The 23,185-nt window shown below is 40.7% G+C and overlaps 1 protein-coding gene across 5 annotated transcripts in view; it reads right to left on the reverse strand.

The window, feature by feature from the left end:
• The window catches only part of HERC3 (HECT and RLD domain containing E3 ubiquitin protein ligase 3), a 197,541-nt gene that overhangs the window by 67,450 nt on the left and 106,906 nt on the right, over positions 1-23,185 (reverse strand). For all 5 annotated transcript variants that reach the window (XM_061419703.1, XM_061419699.1, XM_061419700.1 and 2 more), the window contains exons 5-12: positions 21,714-21,790; positions 20,369-20,590; positions 18,708-18,799; positions 17,043-17,173; positions 16,310-16,470; positions 13,762-13,838; positions 7,207-7,331; positions 5,581-5,640 (exon numbers count right to left, since the gene is read on the reverse strand). In XM_061419703.1, the coding sequence (XP_061275687.1) occupies positions 5,581-5,640; positions 7,207-7,331; positions 13,762-13,838; positions 16,310-16,470; positions 17,043-17,173; positions 18,708-18,799; positions 20,369-20,590; positions 21,714-21,790 (945 nt within the window). The remainder of the gene's footprint in view (positions 1-5,580; positions 5,641-7,206; positions 7,332-13,761; positions 13,839-16,309; positions 16,471-17,042; positions 17,174-18,707; positions 18,800-20,368; positions 20,591-21,713; positions 21,791-23,185) is intronic.

Consider the following 23,185-nt stretch of genomic DNA (forward strand, 5'->3'; position numbering starts at 1 on the left):
TAACATAAGGAATATAAGTACATTCACTCCAGGACTAATTTTATCCTGAATATTCCTTGGATTGATGCTGAAGCTCCAATACTTTGGCCACCTGATGAGAATAGCCAACTCACTGGGAAAGACCCTGATACTGGGAAAGGTTGGCGGAGGGAGGAGAAGGGGACAACAGAGGACAAGATGGTTGGATGGCATCACCAACTCAATGGACTTGAGTTTGAGCAAACTCTGGGAGATGGTGAAGGACAGGGCAGCCTGGCATGCTGCAAGCCATGTGGTCGCAAAAAGTCAAACATGACTGAACAACAACTGTCTTTAACTTCCTAACAACTAATCATTTTTCTGTTTTAAACAAACTTTCAGCCTTTTAGAGATTTAAAGAATGTCTCTTATATTTCCACTCTTAAACATACCACATCTACTAATTACAAAAGAACTATTTGCAAAACAGACTTCTGCTTATGTGTAACAAACATATTCAGATAGTTTTAATGTCATCTCTTGGCAATATTACAATTTATAAAAACAGAAGCAGAGTTCCTAACGTGAAAAAATTGTAATTATATAATTATATGCATTGGAATCAATGCATATAAATTGTCAATCAAGAGGAGTTACTTCGGCTTTCTGTTTGTTGAATCTTTTGCACTATTGTTCTAAAAATAAATTTGCCCAAAACATAGAAATTGTTTCTGCTATCCCATATGCAGCCTTCCATATGCTTAGAAGTACCTTCTGCTATGCTGCTAAGAAAAATCAAAAGACTTTATCTACATGTATTTATGCTTTGTTAAACTGGTCTTTGGGAATTGCCAGGTGGCTCAGGGGTAAAGAATCTGCCCGCCAATTCAGGAGACACAGGAGATGTGGGTTTGATCCCTGGGTGGGGAAGATCCCCTGGAGAAGAAATGGCAACCCACTCCAGTATTCTTGCCTGGAAAATCTCATGGACAGAGGAGCCTGGCAGGCCACAGGCCATACTGTGGCAAAGAGTCGGACATGATACCACTGAGCAACTAACAAATTAAGGCTGGATAATCTAACAAATGGAGAAGGCAATGGCAACCCACTCCAGTACTCTTGCCTGGCAAATCCCATGGATGGAGGCGCCTGGTAAGCTGCAGTCCATGGGGTCGCTAGGAGTCAGACACGACTGAGCGACTTCACTTTCACTTTTCACTTTCATGGACTGGAGAAGGAAATGGCAACCCACTCCAGTGTTCTTGCCTGGAGAACCCCAGGGACGGGGGAGCCTGGTGGGCTGCCATCTATGGGGTCGCACAGAGTCAGACACGACTGAAGCGCCTTAGCAGCAGCAGCAGCAATCTAACAAAAGCCATTCCCAACTTTCATAAAAATTGTCCTTCTAGAATAAGGTTTCTCAACCTTGGGATTGCTGACTTTTGTGGTTGTCAGATAATTCTTTGTTGGGTGGGTGGGATTGTGAGATGCTTAGCAGCACCCGTGGCCTTTGCTCACTAGATTCCAGTAGTATACTCACCACCACAGTAACAACCAAAACATGTCAAGAGACAATGCTCAATGTCCCCTGGGAAACAAATCAGCCTGGTTGAGAATCACTGTTCTAAAAGACCAACATCAACACAGAATTTTTTCCCTGGAGGAAAAGGCTAAGTATTGATTCTGAAATTAGTTGGATGAGCTCATTTCAGCTGCCCTAATGATACAAATGACTTTGCAATCTTTAATTGTAACTGAACAGAGTTCCTGAAGCAACCTCTTACAACCCAGTTAGGGACAGAATTGGGGAGGGGGTAAGGGGGTAAGACACACAGAACTGAAGTCTGTCTTCATGGGATTTCATTAGCCTTGCCACAGACAGAAAAAGGATGGTGAAAAGGTTGGGACTTGGGATCACCAAAGATCAAAACCCATGACAAGACCCTTCTGTGGCCACAATATCTGCAGAGGGGATAAGGCCTAGCAAGGAAACACTATTTACAACCTGGGAGTTTAGGCCAAATGCAATTTTCTGGTAGGCTGGGCTGGCCCTGAGTCCAAGGAATCCCTGGAGCCTTCTTGGAACTTTCCCTAAATTCATTCTTTTTTGAGAAAGAAAAAACCATGGGAAAGGAGTCAAAGAAACAGAGAGATTATTTAAAGAAATACGAATTTAAGAACAGAATTGTCCACTTCCAGTTCAAGATGGCAGAGTAAAAAGGACATGCGCTCATCTCCTCCTGTGAGATCACCAAAATTTTAACTAGCTGTTGAACGACCATCAACAGGAGGATGCCGGAACCCACCAAAAAAAGATACCCCATGTCCAAAGACAAAAAAGCCACCACAGCAAGATGTTAGGTGGGGATGCAATCATAATAAAATCAAATCTCATACCTGCCAGGTGGTGACTCACAGACTGGAGAACAACAATAAAAAAGAAAGTCTCACACTATTGTGAAGGTTCTGAACCCCATGTGAGGCTTCCCAGCCTGGAGATCCAACTAAGGGACTAGGAATCCCCATGGAATATGGCCTTCAGGGCCACTAGGATTAGATTATAGGCCTTCCAGAGGACTGGGGGAAACAGATTCTGGTCTTGGAGGGCACAAACAAAATGCATGCCTTCCAAGACTGGGAGGAGAGGAGCAGTGACCCCACCGAAGACTGAACCGAAACTGCCTGCTAGTGCTGGAGGGCCTCCGGTGGAGGTGTGGGTCAGCAGGGGCTCACCACAGGGACAAGGGCACTGGAAGGTCCCCCTTGGTGTAAACCCTCATGGAGTCCACTATTAACCCTACCATACAGCTTTTAGACCCCGGGATAAGTTGCTTCAGGTCAAAAAACTACAAGGATAGGAGTGCAACCCCACCCATCAGCAGATAATTGGATTAAAGCTTTACTGAGCAAGGTCCTGCTCACCAGAGCAAGATGCAGTTTTTCCCATCACAAGTCCCTACCATCAAGAAGCTTACATAAGCCTCTTAGCCTCATCCATCAGAGGGCAGACAGAAGAAGCAAGAAGAAGCACAGTCTCACAGCAGCTAAAACAAAAACCATGTTACAGAAAGTTAATCACCATGAAAGAGCAGAAAGTTATATCCCAGATGAAGGGACAAAGTAAAATCTCAGAAAAACAACTAAATGAAGTGGAGACAGGCAATCTTCCAGAAAAAGAGTTCAGAATAATGATAGTGAATATGATTCAGGATCTTGGGAAAAGAATGGAGGCAAAGATTGAGAAGATGCAAGAAATGTTTACCAAAGACCTACAAGAACTAAAGAACAAAGCAAAAGAGATGAATAATACACTAGAAGGAATCAATTGCAGAGTAATGAGGCAGAATAATAAATGACCTGGAGGACAGAATGGTAGAAATCATTGCCACAGAACAGAACATAGAAAAATGAATGAAAAGAAATGAAGACAGCCTAAGAGATATTTGGAACAACATTAAACACACCAACATTCGCATTATAGGGGTCCCAGAAGGAGTAGAGAAAGGACCTGAGAAAATATTTGAAGAGATAATAGCTAAAAACTTCCCAAACATGGGAAAGGAAATAGTCAACCAAGTCCAAGAAGCACAGAGAGTCCCAGGCAGGATAAACCCAAGGAGGAGCACACCCAGACACACAGTAATCAAACTGACAAAAATTAAAGACCAGAGATAAAATATTAAAAGCAACAAGGGAAAAATGACAAATAACACACAAGGGAACTCCCATCAGGCTATCTGCTGATGTGAAACTCTACAAGCCAGAAGGGAATGGCATGATACATTTAAAGTGATAAAAGGGAAGAACCTCAACCAAGAATACTCTACCCCACAAGACTCTCCTTCAGATTTGATAGAGAAATCAAAAGCTTTCAGACAAGCAAAAGTTAAGAGAATTCAGCATCAGCAAACGAGCTTTACAACAAATGCCAAAGGAATTTCTCTAGGCAGCAAACACAAGAGAAGGAAAAGACCTACAGAAAATTAATCCAAAATAATTAAGAAAATGGTAATAGGATCATACATATCAATAATTACCTTAAATGTAAATAGATTAAAAGCACCAACTAAAAGACATACACTAGCTGGGTGGATGAAAACAAGTGCATGCATGCACTTTCACCTACCACATCATTCTGCTTGATACTCCCCTCAAATTGTAGTTATTTACATTGTTAAGTTAATCATGCTCCCATTATGGCTTGCAATTGTAATTATCTTTTATTTTTGTTTTGAGACTGAAGAATACTACCCTAAACAGAAATTACAATATAGTGAAAATCATTTCTGGATTGAGTTGTTCACACCAGAAGCTACTGAGATTGTAGTGAGAAGCCAAAACATTTCTTTTATTCATCACATACAACAGTGAAGTAACATACGACAGTGACAGAATCAGTATGGCACCTACGCTGCTGCTGCTGCTGCTAAGTCACTTCAGTCGTGTCTGACTCTGTGCGACCCCACAGACGGCAGCCCACCAGGCTCCCCCGTCCCTGGGATTCTCCAGGCAGGAACACTGGAGTGGGTTGCCATTTCCTTCTCTTTGTTTGGCTACTAATTGTGAAAACTGATTAACATCTTTTGCTATTGTGACTATGTAACTATCACTCACTCAATACCATTGTATCATGACTGGTCAATAGAAAAATAATAAAATTCTATATCAACAAAACTAGGATCTAATAGAAAAACCTGTAATCACTTTAAAAAATCCAGGGGCATATCAGAATTAGCTTGAAACTTTTGGAAAACTACAAATGCTCAGGTATCGCTTTTTTCTCCAGAGCTCCAGATGTTTCTAATGAGCAGTCATGTTTATAAACAACTGGACTATATGATGATCTTTTTACTTTTATCTAGTTTGTTTCACTTTTTCTATTACATATTCAATGGTCCCGTTTCATTTAGTTTATGTTCTCCAACTTCTCCATCTCTTTTTTTTCTGTTCTTTCTCAAGCCCTTATTAAGTATAGTAGAAGAGCTTTTGTATACATATACATATAAACATGTATAATATAAATTTTAGAAAATGTATGAATTCTTGCCTAACTAAAAGAATTTTGACATTTTGATTTGACTTGTCTGACTTAGTATGAACAGAATGTTAGATTTCTAATTAAAAAATAGATACGCAACAAGCAAGAAAGGTCTACTGTATATCAGAGGGAAATATAGTCAATATTTTTTGGTAACCTATGATGGAAAATAATTTCAAAAATAATATATGTGTATCTGTATAACTGAATCACCTTGCTGTGTACCTGAAACATTGCAAAGTCAACTACACTTCAATAAAATATTTAAAAAAAAAAAAAGAATTTAAGAACAAATATTATTAACATCTTGGAATAGCCTGAAAAATCTTACTTTTGATTACACCAACCCTTTCTGAGATACTGCCTCTCTCTTGGTGATCTGCTTCTCTGCCAGCTAGGCATGAATCAGCACTACCCTTCCTGGTGTCCTCTCACCACCATCAGGCACTTCTGTTGCTATGCAAATCGTAAGCTTACCCACTGAGTTAAGGCCAACCACCAGCAAAGAGAACACAAGCCTTTCTCAGCCTTTGCTGAGTAAGCACCTGCATCACATGTGGGTATTTTAAGACTAAGTCACTTACTTTTTCTCAAGAAAACTTCCATTCCAACAGGCTGCAGAAGATAATATCTGAACAACACCACTGCTCAGAAAGAAAAACGGGAAAGAAGTCTTTAATAAGTATAAATAAATGGTCATTTAAGCATCAGCAATATATTACTCCTCTATTCCAGAGTTTCCATAATAGCTGCTCCTTCTTACCCAGGTGAAGCCTTGGAAAACAGTATCCTGTCTCAAAACGGACAAGAACTTACATTATCCGTAAATCATGTTAAAATAAAGAGTATTAAAGTTGCCAAAAGAAAACTCTCAGGCTTAATAATAATGACCTTGGACTTTCCTCCCACCAACCGTCTAAGACACTTCCCCCCTCACCTCCAAACACGAACCCAAAATAAAACCAAAAAAGATAAGCTGAGCTGTTATTTACCAACACAGAAAATATCTCTGCAAACTAATAACTGAACAAATACTTCCTTCTGTTTTATTGCCCATCTTAGAAAGAAACTACAAATGAGTGAAGTTAAGTTTTTATTCCTATTACTCAGATTTTCTGGGGGGAAACTGCTAGTTTCTGAGGACCCACAGTGATACTACATGTCAGGAAGCTTGAGCCCTTTTATTTAGTATAAGGAAAAGGGAAGGAACAAAACAAATATACAGTCGAGGAGGGGATCACAGTTAACTTCTGTTAATCACAGGAGCCAGGTCAGGAAGGATCTTTGGAGATCATTCCTTATATCCTATTGCTTGTAAATAAGAAAACAGAACTAGTAAAGTCCCAGCCAAGGGAGTCTCAGTGCCCCTACACCCCTATCTTCCCAGTGAGTCTAGTCCTCCCAGCCTGTTCTCTGCCCCTTCCAGACTGAACTCCCTGGCAGAGTCACCAAGCTTAGAGGGCTTCTGAGGACTGTCACAGAGGTGCTCTCGGGCATTCCCAATGATCCCCCACTCAAAAAGCTGGTGTGTCCAAGGGCTCAGGCAATTTGCCCCCCTACAATCTATTTCATAAAGTAAAATGCTTTATATACGTATCTGGGAACAACTATCACCTAGTACACAATCGGATTCATTCATACCCAAGAATCAGCTTCTGTCAAAAAATGGAAAAACTGAGGAAAGCCAATACAATGTGTAAAAATATAAAAATTAAAAACATATATATAAAAATTAAAAAAAAAAAACCTTTTTTAAGAATGAAATACACTTGCTGAAAGGACTCAATCCTTTAACTGTACTTTTTTCTCTATCTCATGTAATCATTTTGAGTATGAAAATGCTAAATTATTCTGATTAAATAAAATAAGCTTAGATTGGAATGCTTTGGAACAAGCATATGAAGAAAACTCTTGGAATTAAACAACAATAACACTAAGCTTTCTTGGCAGAAAGGCTAACTCAGGGCTTCATCAGTTAGGATTTTTAAGGTCCAAACAAAGCACGTTGAGGAATACACCTTGTAAGAAAATGGGGAGAACAACTTACTACATTATTTCAGGCTAAGGGCACCAGATGTGTGCCCAAAAAATGACCCCTCAAATGCAAAACGCCATTTATATTCACAACCTCAAGATGGAAGTCGGGGAAAATCACTAAGTTGGAAATTCCAATACACTTTGAAAAGAACTGAAAACAAGCAACCACATACTTGATTGTATTTGCATTGTTGTGTTCTGAGAGCTTTTGTCTCCAAACTGCTATGGTTTCATCATTTATTAAACTGGTGTAATGTGCTTGGTTCATCATCCTGAAGTCAACAGCAGGAGAAGAATTCTGAGGGATTAAATATGACAGCAAAAAAAAAAATTACGGAACAGCAGGGACTTTTTCTCATCTCCCTTTCCCCATATATCTCCCACTTCGTGTTTCACTTATGTACAGGAGTGGGGGTGCGCCACCCAGATCCTCTCTCCCTTCAGAACGGACCACTCACCCCACCAGCTGCCTCAGTGTAAGCTCTGGACTGCCCGAGCTGCACTGACCTCCAGGAACTGCCCTGGGCGCTGGCCTCACTCCCTTCCTGTCAGTGGCAGCTGGGGACATGGTGCCAGGCCTCAGCCCCCCTGCCTCCATAAGGATTTACACCCGGGAAACAGACTCTGAACCTGAGATTTATGTTTGAAGTTTGGGGTTGGGAGGAGTTCTAGAATATTTCCTGAGGATGAAGGAGGCAGGATCGGGAAGAAGGGGAAGCTGAACTGCAGCTCAGTGCCTCAGCCGACCTCATGGGGCGCTGTGGAGCCAGGATGGCCCTTCAGTACCCTCCCCAGAGAAACCACACCAAGAGGACCGCTTCAGATTTCTTTCTCCCTCTGCTTTGAATCACCATAACATCAGGGTTTTTAAATTACTAATCATTTGCTTAACTGTTCACCAAACTCCAACAATATGCATTATAAAAAGTCTATACCATCTATATTGTAAATAATCTGTGAAAATGTAATGCCTCTTAATGTCTTGCTCAAAGTACACAGCTATAAATTCATAATAAAGATAAAAGACATATCAATAATGGCCTTTAAATCCCCAAATGCTGCACAGTGCTACATAATAAGCACTTTTCCTAAAATTGCTGTTTTTCAACTTATTTTCCCCAAATCTAATCATGATCTAGAACTAGAGAAAAATTTAAAGTGCTTTATGTCTCCCGTACTTGTCACTAGAAGAGAGGGAAAAAAGCAATATTAAAACATTAACCAGATGATCATAAAAACACAACTATCAAAGTAAATTCTCTTGGTTATTTTCTGAGTGATGAGTTAAGACAGCATTATAAGGGGAAAGGAAGAGGGCATGTAACAGACTAGAGACGTTTGCCAAAGTTTATGATCATCTGGTTTTTGATAAGTGTTGTAACAAAAATGACCACAGAAATCTGTTAAGAGAACAAAAGCCATCTTGAACTGCATAGAGAAAAACTGTAAGACAAAACAGACACTTGAGAACACACAAACAAGACTATCTCTCCACCATGGTCTTAAAACCAGTCATTATGTAAATTTTAATTGCTTCCCCCACTCCAAGGAGCAGCTGAACACAGACACAAACACATACTTAAAATATAAACATGTTACTATTTTCTCATTCTTCACCCCAAGTCCAACAAACCACAGATGCCTTGGATAAACTACAATCTCAAAATCAAACATAAAGACCCAAGAAAAAGCACTGATTTTCCATGCCTTAGAATTATGTACAGCCTCAAAAGAAAAAATTGGTGTAGGTCAGTGTATCCAACTCTGGCTGCACTTTGGATCACCAGAGCTTTCAAAAATCCTGAACGCCAAGTTACACTCTAAACAAGTTAAATCAGAATCTCTGGAGATACTGGTGTCTTTTTAAGACTCCTAGGTCTTAGTCATTAATTATGTAGTATATTTGCGTGGTGACAGATGGTAGCTAGATTCGTTGTGGTGATCATTTCAAAATTATAGAAATATAAATCACTATGTTGTGTACCAGGAATTAAAATAGTGTTGTAAATTAATATACTTAAAAATAAAACAAAAAAGCTCATAGAAAAAAGAGATCGATTTGTTATTACCAGAGGCAGGGGGTGAGGGGATCGGGGATTGGCAATAGGCAGTCAGAAAGCACATACTTCAATTTATAAGATAAATAAATACTAGGTGTGTAATATAAAACAGCACTCAATTTAGTTGCTCAGTCATGTCTGACTCTTTGCGACCCCAATAATTAACACAATAATTAACAAAAGAGTTCAAAATGCAGTACTTCGGTGCAATCTCAAAATCGACAGAATAATCTGTTCATTTCCAAGGCAAACCATTCAATATCACAGTAATCCAAGTCTATGCCCCAATCAGTAATGCTGAAGAAACTGAAGCTGAACAGTTCCATGAAGACCTACCAGACCTACAAGACCAACCTTCCAGAACTAACATCCAAAACGATGTTCTCTTCATTATAGGGGAGTGGAATGCAAAAGTAGGAAGTCAAGAATTACCTGGAGTAACAGGCAAATTTGGCCTTGGAGTAAAAAATGAAGCAGGGCAAAGGCTAACAGAGTTTTCCCAAGAGAATGCACTGGTCATAGCAAACACCCTCTTCCAACAACACAAGAGAAGATGCTACACATGGACGTCACCAGATGGTCAATACTGAAATCAGATTGATTATATTTTTTGCAGGCAAAGATGGAGAAGCTCTATACAGTCAGAAAAACAAGACTGGGAGCTGACTGTGGCTCGGATCATGAACTCCTATTGCCAAATTCAGACTTAAATTGAAGAAAGTAGGGAAAACCACGAGACCATTCAGGTATGACCTAAATCAAATCCCTTATGATTATACAGTGGAAGTGACAAATAGATTCAAGAGATTAAATCTGATAGACAGAGTGCCTGAAGAACTATTGACTGAGGTTCATGACATTGTACAGGAGGCAGGGATCAAGACCATCCCCAAGAAAAAGAAGTGTAAAAAGGCAAAATGGTTGTCTGAGGAGGCCTTACAAATAGCTGTGAAGAGAAGAGATGCAAAAGGCAAAGGAGAAAAGGAAAAATATACCCATGTGAACGTAGAGTTCCAAAGAATAGCAAGCAGAGATAAAGCAGCCTTCCTCAGTGATCAATGCAAAGAAATAGAGGAAAACAATAGAATGGGAAAGACTAGAGATCTCTTTAAGAAAACTAGAACTACCTAGACAACATTTCATGCAAAGATGAGCACAATAAAGGACAGATATGGTACGGACTTATCAGAAGCAGAAAAGATTAAAAAGAGGTGGAAAGAATACACAGAAGAGATCACAACAAAGATACACAAAAAAGATCTTCATGACCCATATAACCACGATGATGTGATCACTCACCTAGAGCCAGATATCCCTGAATGCGAAGTCAAGTGGGCCTTAGGAAGCATCAGTACAAACAAAGCTAGTAGAGGTGATGGAGTTCCAGTTGAGCTATTTCAAATCCTAAAAGATGATGCTGTGCAAGTGCTGCACTCAATATGCCAGCAAATTTGGAAAACTCAGCAGTGGCCATAGGACTGGAAAAGGTCAGTTTTCATTCCAATCCCAAAGAAAAGCAATGCCAAAGAATGTTCAAACTACTGCACAATTCCACTCATCTCACATGCTAGGAAAGCAATGTTCAAAATTCTCTAAGCCAGGTTTCAACAATACATGAACCGTGAACTTCCAGATGCTCAAGCTGGTTTTAGAAAAGACAGAGGAACCAGAGATCAAATTGCCAACATCCACTGGATCATTGCAAAAGCAAGAGTTCTAGAAAAACATCTACTTTTGCTTTATTGACTACACCAAAGCCTTTGTGTGGATCACAACAAACTGTGGAAAATTCTTAAACGAGATGGGAATACCAGACCACCTGACCTGCCTCCTGAGAAATCTGTATGCAGGTCAGGAGGCAACAGTTAGACCTGGACATGGAACAACAGACTGGTTCCAAATCGGGAAAGAAGCACATCAAGGCTGCATATTGTCACTCTGCTTATTTAACTTATATGCAGAGTACATTATGTGAAATGCCGGGCTGGATGAAGCACAAGCTGGAATCAAGATTGCTGGGAGAAATATCAATGACCTCAGATATGCAGATGACACCACCCTTATGGCAGAAAGCAAAGAAGAACTCAAGAGCCTCTTGATGAAAGTGAAAGAGAAGAGAAAAAGTTGGCTTAAAACTCAACATTCAGAAAACTAAGATCATGGCATCTGGTCCCATCTTCATAGCAAATAGATGGGGAAACAGTGACAGACTTTATTTTGGGGGGCTCAAAATCACTGCAGATGGTGACTGCAGCCATGCAATTAAAAGACGCTTGCTCCTTGGAAGAAAAGCTATGACCAACCTAGATAGCTTATTAAAAAGCAGAGACATTACTTTGCCAACTAAGGTCCGTCTAGTCAGAGCTATGGTTTTTCCAATAGTCATGTATGGATGTGAGAGTTGGACTGTGAAGAAAGCTGAACGCCGAAGAATTGATGCTTTTGAACAGTGGTGTTGGAGAAGACTCTTGAGAGTTCCTTGGACTGCAAGGAGATCAAAACAGTCAATCCTAAAGGAAATCAGTCCTGAATATTCATTGGAAGGACTGATGCTGAAGCTGAAACTCCAATACTTTGGCCACCTGATGCAAAGAAACAACTCATTGGAAAAGACTCTTATGCTGGGAAAGATTGAAGGCGGGAGGAGAAGGGGACAACAGAGGATGAGATGGTTGGATGGCATCACTGACTCAATGGACATGAGTTCGAGTAGGCTCTGGGAGTTGGTGATGGACAGGGAAGCCTGGTATGCCGCAGTCCATGGGGTCGCAAAGTGTCGGACACGACTGAGGACTGAACTGAACTGAAGTAAATCTTAAGAGTGTCTTATAAAAATGGAGTATGTCACTACACAGATGCTTTTTCTTGGGTCATTAAGAGATTATTCATGTCATGGTAACAGAGTAAACACATTTTTTGACCAATCTCTGTACCTAAACAAATACCTAGGCTTAATAGCTTAAATAAAAGTGTACAGGTTTCAGTTTTATAAGAAAGAGCAATACGTTTCTAAGTCATATTCTATTTTCAGTTGCTTTTTTCTTTATCTTACATATTTAATGCATACCACTCTTCCAGTTGTTTAAACTTTAACCTGCCCTGTTTCTACAACAATATGCTACTTTCACTTCCTTCTCATCAATGTTTTGTTTTCCGGTTCCAACAATGTTAATTACAGTTCAATTTAAAATTCAACTACATATATCAGATACCATATTTATAAAAGGAATGAAACTAAGTTTTATGCTGAATTTCACAGGAAAATTAAAGTTGGTTAATCAAACCACTTTCTTAGAGAAAGGAATACTTCAGACTGTACTACTTGTGGACACAAAGTAACTATCCTACAAAGATTCAGGGCTTTTCATATTTTGCTTCATTGGCATGTTAAAGAAACGAAGAATAGTTTCAGCTTTTCTCAAGGTTTCTCTGTGAAGTACTGAAGCTGGGCCTAAAATAGGTCTGAAGCAACAGCTCCAACTCAGTCCAGATGGCTGCACTCAACAGAACCTTCTGCAGCATCCTGACCTGGATAATATCTAACGTCAGTATCAGCTATCCAACCTGCAGCCTCAGACTCCACCACAACCTTTTCTATCAAAGTCAGAGAATGATACTGACTAGAAGGCAAGGATATCATGTGTCGAGAGATGGCACAGTATCAGAGTAATGGGGAGTTTCCAGCACTAACAGGGCACCTTGTGTCCACAGAACTTCATTTTTCTTCCCAACCTACTCTGATTCCTTTGTCATCACCACCAGCCCTTCCCTGCTCCTCCAGGGGAGGATGAGGATCAATGCACTACATATGGCTAATCCTCCCCAAGCGCTGACTGAATAAAAGAAGGGTCAGGGCTTGAAGAGAAGGGAGGGAGAGAGGAGAGGAGCGTAAGAGCAGCAGGGTGTAGAGGACAGGAAACAAACCTGTGGTGCTCATTTCAGAATGATTTTTCTCATCCAGAAAGAGGGGAATGAATTAAAGCCCTGTCACAGATAGCATCACCGACTCAACAGGCATGAGTCTGAGCAAACTTTGGGAGATACTGAAGGACAGGGGAGCCTGGTGTGCTGAGGTCCACTTGGTCGCAGAGTCGGACATAACTTAGCAACTGAACAACAACACAGACATTTAGCCCACGTTCTCTTCCACCTCCAACCCTAAGAGAATGTCATTCGCCCACCACAGGGATGCAGGAGACAACCTGAGGGAAATTTTCGTGTGGTTTTATAAGCAGACGATAAATAATAAAGGATATCTGAATGGCATCTCTTATATTTAGTATATACTCAATCACATCAAACAAGCACAGTGAGTTCTCAAATACCTAGCATTTGTTGCTACTTAGGGAAGGAAACAATAGAAAGTCAAATAATCCCAAAGTTAGTATGAATTCTCTGAGGCCTCCTTAAATCTCTTTTGGGACACATCTAGATATAAATAAATAATTTTCAGTTATAAAGTAGAACTCTGTGATTAAATACCAAGAAAATTATTGGCACTTCAAGGAAATAAAATGGAGATTACTTCAGTTTTGTCAGCTTATTTTAATAATATAAAACTGGTAGAAACAAAGAATAATGCTTCTCTCATGTAATTATTATTTATTAAAATAAATATTGGTTCACCATTATTCCACCCCCAAGATAACAGTCAAAAGAAAGTTTTACCTCATATTTGGAGCAAAGTACAAAAGTCTGGTCTCCTCCAGAGAAGATCTGCTTAACAATATGATATTTAAAGCGATCTGTCAAAAAATTTTCAAGAGCATGTTTTTCAACAATTAAACTTTTTCCTTGATCCCCTTTTCTAACATTCCAAATATGTTTCCGAGTGGTTTCCTATCCATTTAATTATGTCAGAGAAGTAAAAAACCTCCTCTCCTGGCTCTCTTCCCAGGACTGTTTCTACCTCAGTTAAAACTAAACATATAAAACTGTATCTTCCACTCTAACCCCCTCTTCCTCCTGCCAACTGCCAGCTAGTCCTGACCTCGTTTTTATTTTTTCATTCTAACTCTGTCATGACACTGAAGTTTAAAACAGTCACTACTATAAACCGTAATGTCAGCTAAGACACCACTTAATAGCATCTGAGTGTGGAGGTCTGCAGCCACATCCAGATGAAGCTCACCAGATGGATGGACCTCCATGTCCTGCTTCCGCTTTGCCTCCCATCTCACTGTGCCCACAGCGACACTCTCACACCACCATCTCACTCAATTCTAATGGCTCCTCTAATAGCAGCACCTCATAGCTCCATGGGAGAAGGCAATGGCACCCCACTCCAGTACTGTTGCCTGGAAAACCCCATGGATGGAGGAGCCTGGTAGGCTGCAGTCCATGGGGTCGCTAAGAGTCAAACACGACTGAGTGACTTCACTTTCACTTTCCACTTTCATGCACTGGAGAAGGAAATGGCAACCCACTCCAGTGTTCTTGCCTGGAGAATCCCATGGACGGAGAAGCCTGGTAGGCTGCAGTCCATGGGGTCGCACAGAGTCAGACACGACTGAAGCGACTTGGCAGCATAGCTCCATGCCTGTCCCTTCTACCACGCCCAGAGCACACTGTGTTCTCCAGGAATGGCACCCCCTAGAGCATGATGGAAAGGTGCTCCTGGTACCTGCAGTTCCATGGTACTCACCACAGCCTACCCCTCCATTGTCCTCTACCTGGCTAACTCCAAACCATCCTTTAAGACACACCTCAAACTTCCTCTCTCCTGAACACTGTGCTCCCAAATTACCACGAAGGTTCCTAAAACCAGCATTTATATAACAAATTAAAATTCACCTACTTACATTATAAGTTTTATCCTGTAATTAAACTTTGAAAACTTTGTGGTTTAAAATTAACCTACATACTGGAGTTTTTAAAAATTGGTGTATTTCTTAAATATATGCTTCCCTAACATGAGTACAATGCCTTAGAGAAAAAGAAATTTATAAATGATAGATAAGAGGACACCTAGCCATTTTTCCACTTTGGGGAACATGATCAAAACAAATCTTGTTTATTTTACATTTCAAGTTCCACTACATTCTTAGATGCTCATATATTCATTCCATGAATATTTATTGAGTGAAAAGTTTGTGCCAGACCCTGTGCTATATGCCAGGTTTACAAACAGGAAATGACTCTGAACCGGGGTCTCCTGCATCGCAGGTGGATTCTTTACCAACCGGGTTATCAGGGAGGCCCGCCCTGTACTTAAGTTTCTCATACTCCAGAAGGGTACTTATGGTTGTTACTGTTAAAATTCTGATTAAGCCATAACTGTGCCACTTTATAGTGCCACTTCAAAACCGAAATCAGTTATTAAATCACAGTTCTTTGTAATGACTCTCCATCTCCATTTAAGCTTCTGGATTTATTGCTTCAAGTCACTCTTACTGAACAACTGCCTTATTTTGATTTCCAGTGAAATGAACACTGTGTTACTTAACTATTCTTTAAGAAATAGAAATGGCATGAAAAAAAATCATGTCATATTGTGACCAAAATAGCAATCATAAACGGAAGGTAACAAGAATTCAAGCATTAAAAGCACTGGCTTTAAAGTTCACAGAGAACCACCTAGTGGTTACCAGTGGCAGGCAGTGTGGGGAGGGGCAATACAGAGTTGTGGGGGGTGCTAGGTACAATCTACTGAGTGTGAGATAGCCTACAAGGATGTTTTGTACAACACAGGGAATATAGCCAATATTTTGTGATACCTGTAAATGGAGTGCAACTTTTTTAAACTGTAAAATTTTTAAAAGAACACAGGTTTTAGAAAGAAGCAGGCCTGGGTTTAAATTCTGTTCCCAGAATCTACATTATTTCGGGCAAGCTACTTAACCTCCATAAGATTCAGTTTCCTCCTCTCCAACATGGGGATAATAACTACTAGTTTTTAAGGTTGTTTTCAGTGCTTAGCATGGTAATGGAACTTGGTTAAGCCTTCAATAAATATGAACTTTCATTATCAGCAACAATAGTAAATAAAATGGATACACCACAATCAAAATCCTTATGGCCAAAATAGAATTTTTGCTTTATTCTCTAGAATCTCAACTGTAGTTAGTAAGTGCTCAAATATTTGTTGACTTTTAGAATATCTTGTATTTATTCCCTCCAAAAGACCTCAAGGTTAAAAAATAAAATAATACATGTTCTATAACAAGTGTTTTTAGCACTTAAAACACCATTAAATTCCAATAAGCATCACTCTTACCAGCTCTGGCTGAAAGCTGGCCACTGTGGGCAGCCCAGTAACCTTTCACAGGAGAAGGGCACTTGACGTTACAAGTGTGTCCAGTTCCTAACTGACCTCTGGCTCCACAACCAAATGCATAGATGAGTCCAGAAGAAGGCACAAAGGCTAGGGTGTGTTGTCTAGGGGAAAACAATGTGAATTAACCCAACAGCATTGTTTCTACTGATAATGAATGAATACACACACTGACTTTTAACAACCATACGTGAGCACAGCAATTCCTACAGGAGACCCCAGAAGCCTACCCCCTCATGTTTACATGTGCTTATTTTTGCAGTCCTGGATCTTCATAATACTGCCCTTCACTGATACCCTAGGTCATTGGGATGGTGATAAGACCTGGAAAGAGTTTAAGGGCCTACTGCATTGGGGATGAACAGAAAGAGGTGGGGAAAATCAGCAAAATTTCCAAGATTTCTTTGAGGCTCTCTCACTTTCCTTTCTACATGTCTCCCTCATGTCATGCTATTCTTTATCCCCAAAGAACTATACTGGCCCCATGTAGCTCTGCTTCTCTAAAACCCTTCCTTGCCACACCCCGCTCAGATTGAACTCTCTCCAAATTTTCACCATAGGTATGCATGCAGTTGATTTCTTAAAACAACACTGGTTAGGAGTAGCCACATCACTACAAAGACAAGATCCATTTCTGAGTCTTAATAGATCTAAGGAAGTTCTTAGGAGCACTCACCTGCCACAAGCAATTTGAGTGACTTCACTGCCCATCAGCTCCAGAACTCTTCTTGGGTTGACCTCATCATTCATAGAATCATGTCCAAGTTGCCCACAGGAACCAGCACCAAAGGTAAACACACCTCCACTCTAACAAGGAGCAAACACCACATAAGTGCACTGTGTCTCTGAGTTTGGATACACTCCTCTAACTTCTGTATACAACATTAATATCACAGCAGTCTGTACAAGAACACTATGCCCACTTGACTCTTAGACAAATCACTTCTTTGGAATGTTCTCTAAATAGAAAAGAGAATTTTTAAAAAAGAATTTAAGACTACATCTTTATGGAACAAAGACAGTATTGCTCAAGGGAATGTGTGTCATCTATATATAAATTTTAAAAGTAGTTTAAAAGTACAACAATGTTAATAAACAGGAATACAAAAAAAGAAGAAAAAGGTAGGTGAAATGAGATGAACTTTACATGACCATTCATATGTAAGAAATTACATACTCCACAGACTCCTAAGATTTTTTTTTAGCAGCTGTACTTACAAATACTAAAGCATTTTATTAAAGTAAATCTTTAACAGTTTGTTCAACACAAAAATACTTTTTCATTCTTTCCAGATGTGACTGTCTTAGAAGCAAAAGAAATAGGTTGAATAATTTTAAAACATTAATTACATTGCTCTTTCTTTTTTCGTCATTCAGTCGCTCAGTCACGTCCAATTCTTGTGACCCCATGGACTGCTGCCCTCCAAGCTTCCCTATCAATCACCATTTTCCAGGGTTTGCTCAAACTCTTGTTCATTGAGTCAGTGATGCCATCCAACCATCTCACCCTGCCTTCAATCGTTGCCAGCATCAGGATCTTTTCCGATGATTTGGCTCTTCCCATGAGGTGGTCAAAGTATTGGAGCTTCAGCTTCAGCATCAGTCCTTCCAATGAATATTCAGGATTGATTTCCTTTACAATTGACTGGTTTGATCTCTCTGCTGTCAAAGGGAGTCTCTCAAGAGTCTTCTTCAGCACGACAGTTGGAAGGCATCAATTCTTCGGTGCTCAGCTTTATTTATGGTCCAACTCTCACATGCATACATGACTACTGGAAAAACCATAGCTTTGACTAGATGGATTTTTGTTGGCAAAGTAATATCTCTGCTTTTTAATATGCTGTCTAGGTTTGTCATCGCTTTTCTTTCAAGGAGCAAGTATCTTTTAATTTCATGGCTGTAGTCATCATCCACAGTGATTTTGGAGCCCCCAAAAATAAAGTTTCTCACTGTTTCCATTGTATCCCCATCTATTTACCATGAAGTGATAGGACCAGATGCCATGATCTTCATTTTTTTAATGCTGAGTTTTAAGACAGTTTTTTCACTCTCCTCTTTCACCTTCATCAAGAGGCTGTTTACTCACTCTTCACTTTCTGCCATAAGCGTAGTATCATCTGCATATCTGAGGTTATTGGTATCTCTACCTGCAATGTTGATTCCAGCTTAGGAACACAGAATATTTCTATATGTATTTCAAGGTTATATATATTGAACTATTTTTATGTTTATACACTATTCCTACTCTCTATAAAAGACCTTATCAAAAATAATCAAGTAATGATACTCATCCTTATTATAAAAGTACCACAGAACAAACCAGAATACTGAAGTTCCTTACTTTTGTAAGAACTGCTGTATGTTCTTCTCCACAACTGATATAGACGACTTTCTGTGTTCGCAGGAGCTTCACATGGCAAGGAGACTCTCGATCTAGAAAAAGAGAAATATCAAAAAGTCAGTATCATCTGTCTTTGAGATGAAATATGCACAGTTCTTTTAGCCTCAATTTTGGGCCCCCTGATTCCTGATTCTCCTCTTCAGCTTGCTGCCTGAACCTCCACTTGGATGTCTAATAGACATCTCATTTTTAACATATTTAAAGCCTAATTCCCCACAATCCCCGACTCTGCCCACCTTCCTCCCTACTTCCCCATACAGTTTTCCTCATTTCATAAATGCAGCTTTACCCTTCCACTTTTTCCTCTCTTTATTTCAAAGTACATCCAACAATGAGGAAAACCAACTGGCCCCACCTTCAGAATATATTCAAAATCCATCTTTATTCCCACAGCCTCCAAAGTGGTCTTCTAGCTTCCCCGTGGACCGATTCTAGGCAAAGTCAAGTCAGATTACTGTTCTCAACACCCTCAGTGTCTTCCTTTTTCACTGAGAGAAGCCAAAATCCTTACCCTGTCCTTCCAGGCCCTACACTGCAGGGCCTCCCTTCCTCTCAGAGCTCCAGCTTTGTACTCCTCTTCCTGCTCATCGCATCCCCAAGCCTACCATGATTCCTCCCACATCAGAGCCTCTGCACACCCTGTTGCCTCTGACTGGAACAGTTTTCACCCAGCTCCTCTAAATACCTCCTCTTCTACTGGACTTCCTACAGGGCTCTGCTGAACACCTTATTCAAGAGGCCCTCCCTGGGTACCTTATATAAAATAGGAAACTTTCCTCTCAAAGCCTCTGACATACTGCATACATTTGTTGCTGTTCAGATGCTCAGTCCTGTCTGACTCCTTGACACCCCATGGACTGCAGCATGCCAGGTTCCCTGTCCTTCACCAGCTCCTGGAGCTTGCTCAAACTCATGTCCATTGAGTCAGTGATGCCATCTAACCATCTCATCCTCTGTCACCCCCTTCTCCCCCTGCCTTCAATCTTTCCCAGCATCAGAGTCTTTTCCAATGACTCAGTTCTTCGCCTCAGGTGGCCAAAGTATTGGAGCTTCAGCATCAGTCCTTCCAATGAATATTCAGGGTTGATTTCCTTTACAATTGACTGGTTTGATCTCTTTGCTGTCAAAGGGAGTCTCAAGAGTCTTCTCCAACACCACAGTTCAAAAGCATTAATTCTTCAGTGCTCAGCCTTCTTTACGGTCCAACTCTCATGTCCATACATGACTACTGGAAAAACCACAGCTTTGACTAGATGGACCTTTGTCAGCAAAGTAATGTCTCTGCTTTTTAATATGCTGTCTAGGTTGGTCGTAACTTTCCTTCCTAGGAGTAAGCGTCTTTTAATTTCATGGCTGCAGTCACCATCCACAGTGATTTTGGAGCCCAAGAAAACAAAATCTGTCACTGTTTCCACTGTACACATACTGGTTTGTTGTCTGTGTCTGCCCATTAGCATCAGTCTCCACTAAGTCAAGGGTATTATCTGTTTTGGTCCTTGCTGCACCCTCAGTGCCTGACACAGGGCGAGGACACAGAAGCTCCTCGGGAAGCACATACTAAACAAATGAAGTTAAGAGGGCCACGTGAAGACTTCACCCACCTTTCTCATCACTGAGCCCGAGCTGCCCTGCATTATTCATCCCCCAGCCAAATACAGCTCCTGAGAGTGACAGGGCAAAGCTGTGGGCCCCTCCTGCGACCACCTGCGCCAGCGGGATCCCCTCCAGGGACCTCACCCTCTGTGGACTGGCTTGGGAAGGGAACTCCTTCCCCAGGCCCAACTGCCCATGGCTGTTTCTCCCCCACGTGAAGAACTGGCCATCTGAAATCAGAAGAAGATAACTGGTATTACCAGAAAGATACAAGTTTCATTCACAAATATAAACTTATTAGAACAATGGAGTTCCCGTAGGGCTCATTTGTTAGTTGCCCACCCCACCCCCCACCACAACACATACCCAAGAGCAAGGAAGCAGACACACTGCATGGTGTGAGACTCTAACAATCAGAACTCCCACTTGTCATGACAACACAGAGATCAACACCCTTCAAAGGCTATTAATATTTACGCAAAGGAAAAACTAAATGTTTAAATCAGTTCAGTGTTGAATAGGCCAATTATCAGGCTTAGATCCACTAAGCAAAGGGAAGTAGTTCTGACCATACCAGGACTACAAGAGACCGGAACTTCACAGGGTCCAGCTATGACCTGGACACCACCACAGAGAACCAAGCAGGACGTGTTAGTACTGACTTCCCCACAAATTTATCCTAACAGAATATAGCAGCATATGTTGGCTTAGGTTTTCCTAACTTCACCTTCTTCATTTATTTGGATGCTTTATGGTGGAATATGGAGAAGGCAATGGCACCCTACTCCAGTACTTTTGCCTGGCAAATCCCATGGACGGAGGAGCCTGGTGGGCTGCAGTCCATGGGGTTGCTAGAGTCGGACACAACTGAACGACTTCACTTTCACTTTTCACTTTCATGCATTGGGAAAGGAAATGGCAACCCACTCCAGTGTTCTTGCCTGGAGAATCCCAGGGACAGGGGAGCCTGGTGGGCTGCTGTCTATGGGGTCGCACAGAGTCGGACACAACTGAAGCGACTCGGCAGCAGCAGCAGCAGCATGGTGGAATAGCCATATGAGTTGTAGCTAAGAAAAACCAACCCTCTGTTCAAGTACACTGATGAACAGTCTTGCCTCCTGCTGATTTTCCCCGAGAGAGGTGGAACAGCAGTGATAACCATCTTTTTCATCATCCACACCCTGAGAAAAGTATGAGCTACACAAGGGCTATCTCAGAACTGTCGCTGTCCAACAGGAATGCATAGACCTTAACTAGTTAAATGTATCTGGTTACATAACATCACATTAAAATACGAAGAGAAATGGTTCCCAAATTAACCCAACACTAGCATAGATTTTAATGTTACATTACCAGCTGCAAGAGCCAAGCAATGCCAGTTGCCACAGGAAACTTGTAATATTGTCTGCTGGTTCAGCTTTTGTATTAACCTAAAACAGAAAAGATTTTCCTTTTAAGAAGGGCATTCACAATGATTGGAAATATTTCCAACTAAATAAAATAGTTGTAATAAATAACATGTTTCACAAAACACTTTTTAAAATCAAATATATGATCTTACATGATAAAGTTCTATTAAGTCTTTCACTAACCTCCTGCATCTTTGGTAGTTACCGTTTAAAAGGAAGAAACCCTGCTCTGCACTTAAACCCATTACCACAACCCTGTGTTAATTTCTACCTTGTCATCTCCAATTCAGAGACAAAAGGAGTAAGCAGCCAAAGACATACCCTAAGAACACGGCTGATATCTAAATGGCTTTCAAATGAGAGCAATGGCATGATCTGGCAATCTCACTTCCAGGTATATAACCAAGTAAACTGAAAGCAGGGTCCCAAAGAGAGATTTGTACACCCACATTCATAGCACCATTATTCACAAAGGCTATAAGGTGGAAGCAACCCAACTGTCCATCAACCGATGACCAGAAAAACAAATGTGGCATATACATTTGGAATATGTATGCACTGGAATATTCATCACTCTTTAAGAATGGAAATTCTGACACATGTTACAACATGGATGAAACCTGGAATTATGCCTAGTGAAACAAGCCAGTAACAAAAAGAGAAATGGTCTATGGTTTCATTTACGTGACGTATCTAGACTAGCCAAATTCATACAAATCAAAAGTCTAATGGTGCCTGCCAGGGGCTAGATGAAGAGAAATGAGGAGTTTTCATTTAATGAGTGTAGAGTTCTATTTCTACAAGAAAAACAGTCTGGAAATTGGTCACACAACAGTGTGAATATACCTAACACTATTAAACTGTACACTTAAAATGGTTAGGATGATAAATTCTTTTGATTTTTTATGTGTTTTTGGCTGTGTTGGGTCTTTGTTGCTGCGAGAACTCTTCTCTACTTGCAGTGAACAGGGGCTACTCTTCATAGCCTTTCATGGGCTTCTCATTACAGTGGCCTCTTATTGCAGAGCATGGGCTCTAGATGCATAGACTTCAGTACTTACAGTGCATGGGCTCAGTAGTTGTGGTTCCTGGGCTCTAAAGCACAGGCTCAGTAGGTGTGGCCCATGGGCTTAGCTGCTCCATGCCATGTAGATTCTTCCACTCAGTGGATTCCTTACCACTGAGCCTCCAAGGAAGCCCAAGATGGTAAATTTTATGTTATGTGTATTTTGCCACAATTTTTAAAAATTACTAAGGGCAATGCTTCTAAAACTCTTGATTCCCTAGGATGGTAAAGAGGAAGATCATATGACCACTTCTTAAAACTCAATCCTCTGCTTGCTTATGGGAAACAGATAAGAACAGTACCTATTCACAGGGTTGTGGTGAGAATTAAGTGAAAAAAATGTCTGGCAC

This window comes from Bos javanicus, chromosome 6 (assembly GCF_032452875.1).
Source record: "Bos javanicus breed banteng chromosome 6, ARS-OSU_banteng_1.0, whole genome shotgun sequence".
NCBI lineage: Eukaryota > Metazoa > Chordata > Mammalia > Artiodactyla > Bovidae > Bos > Bos javanicus.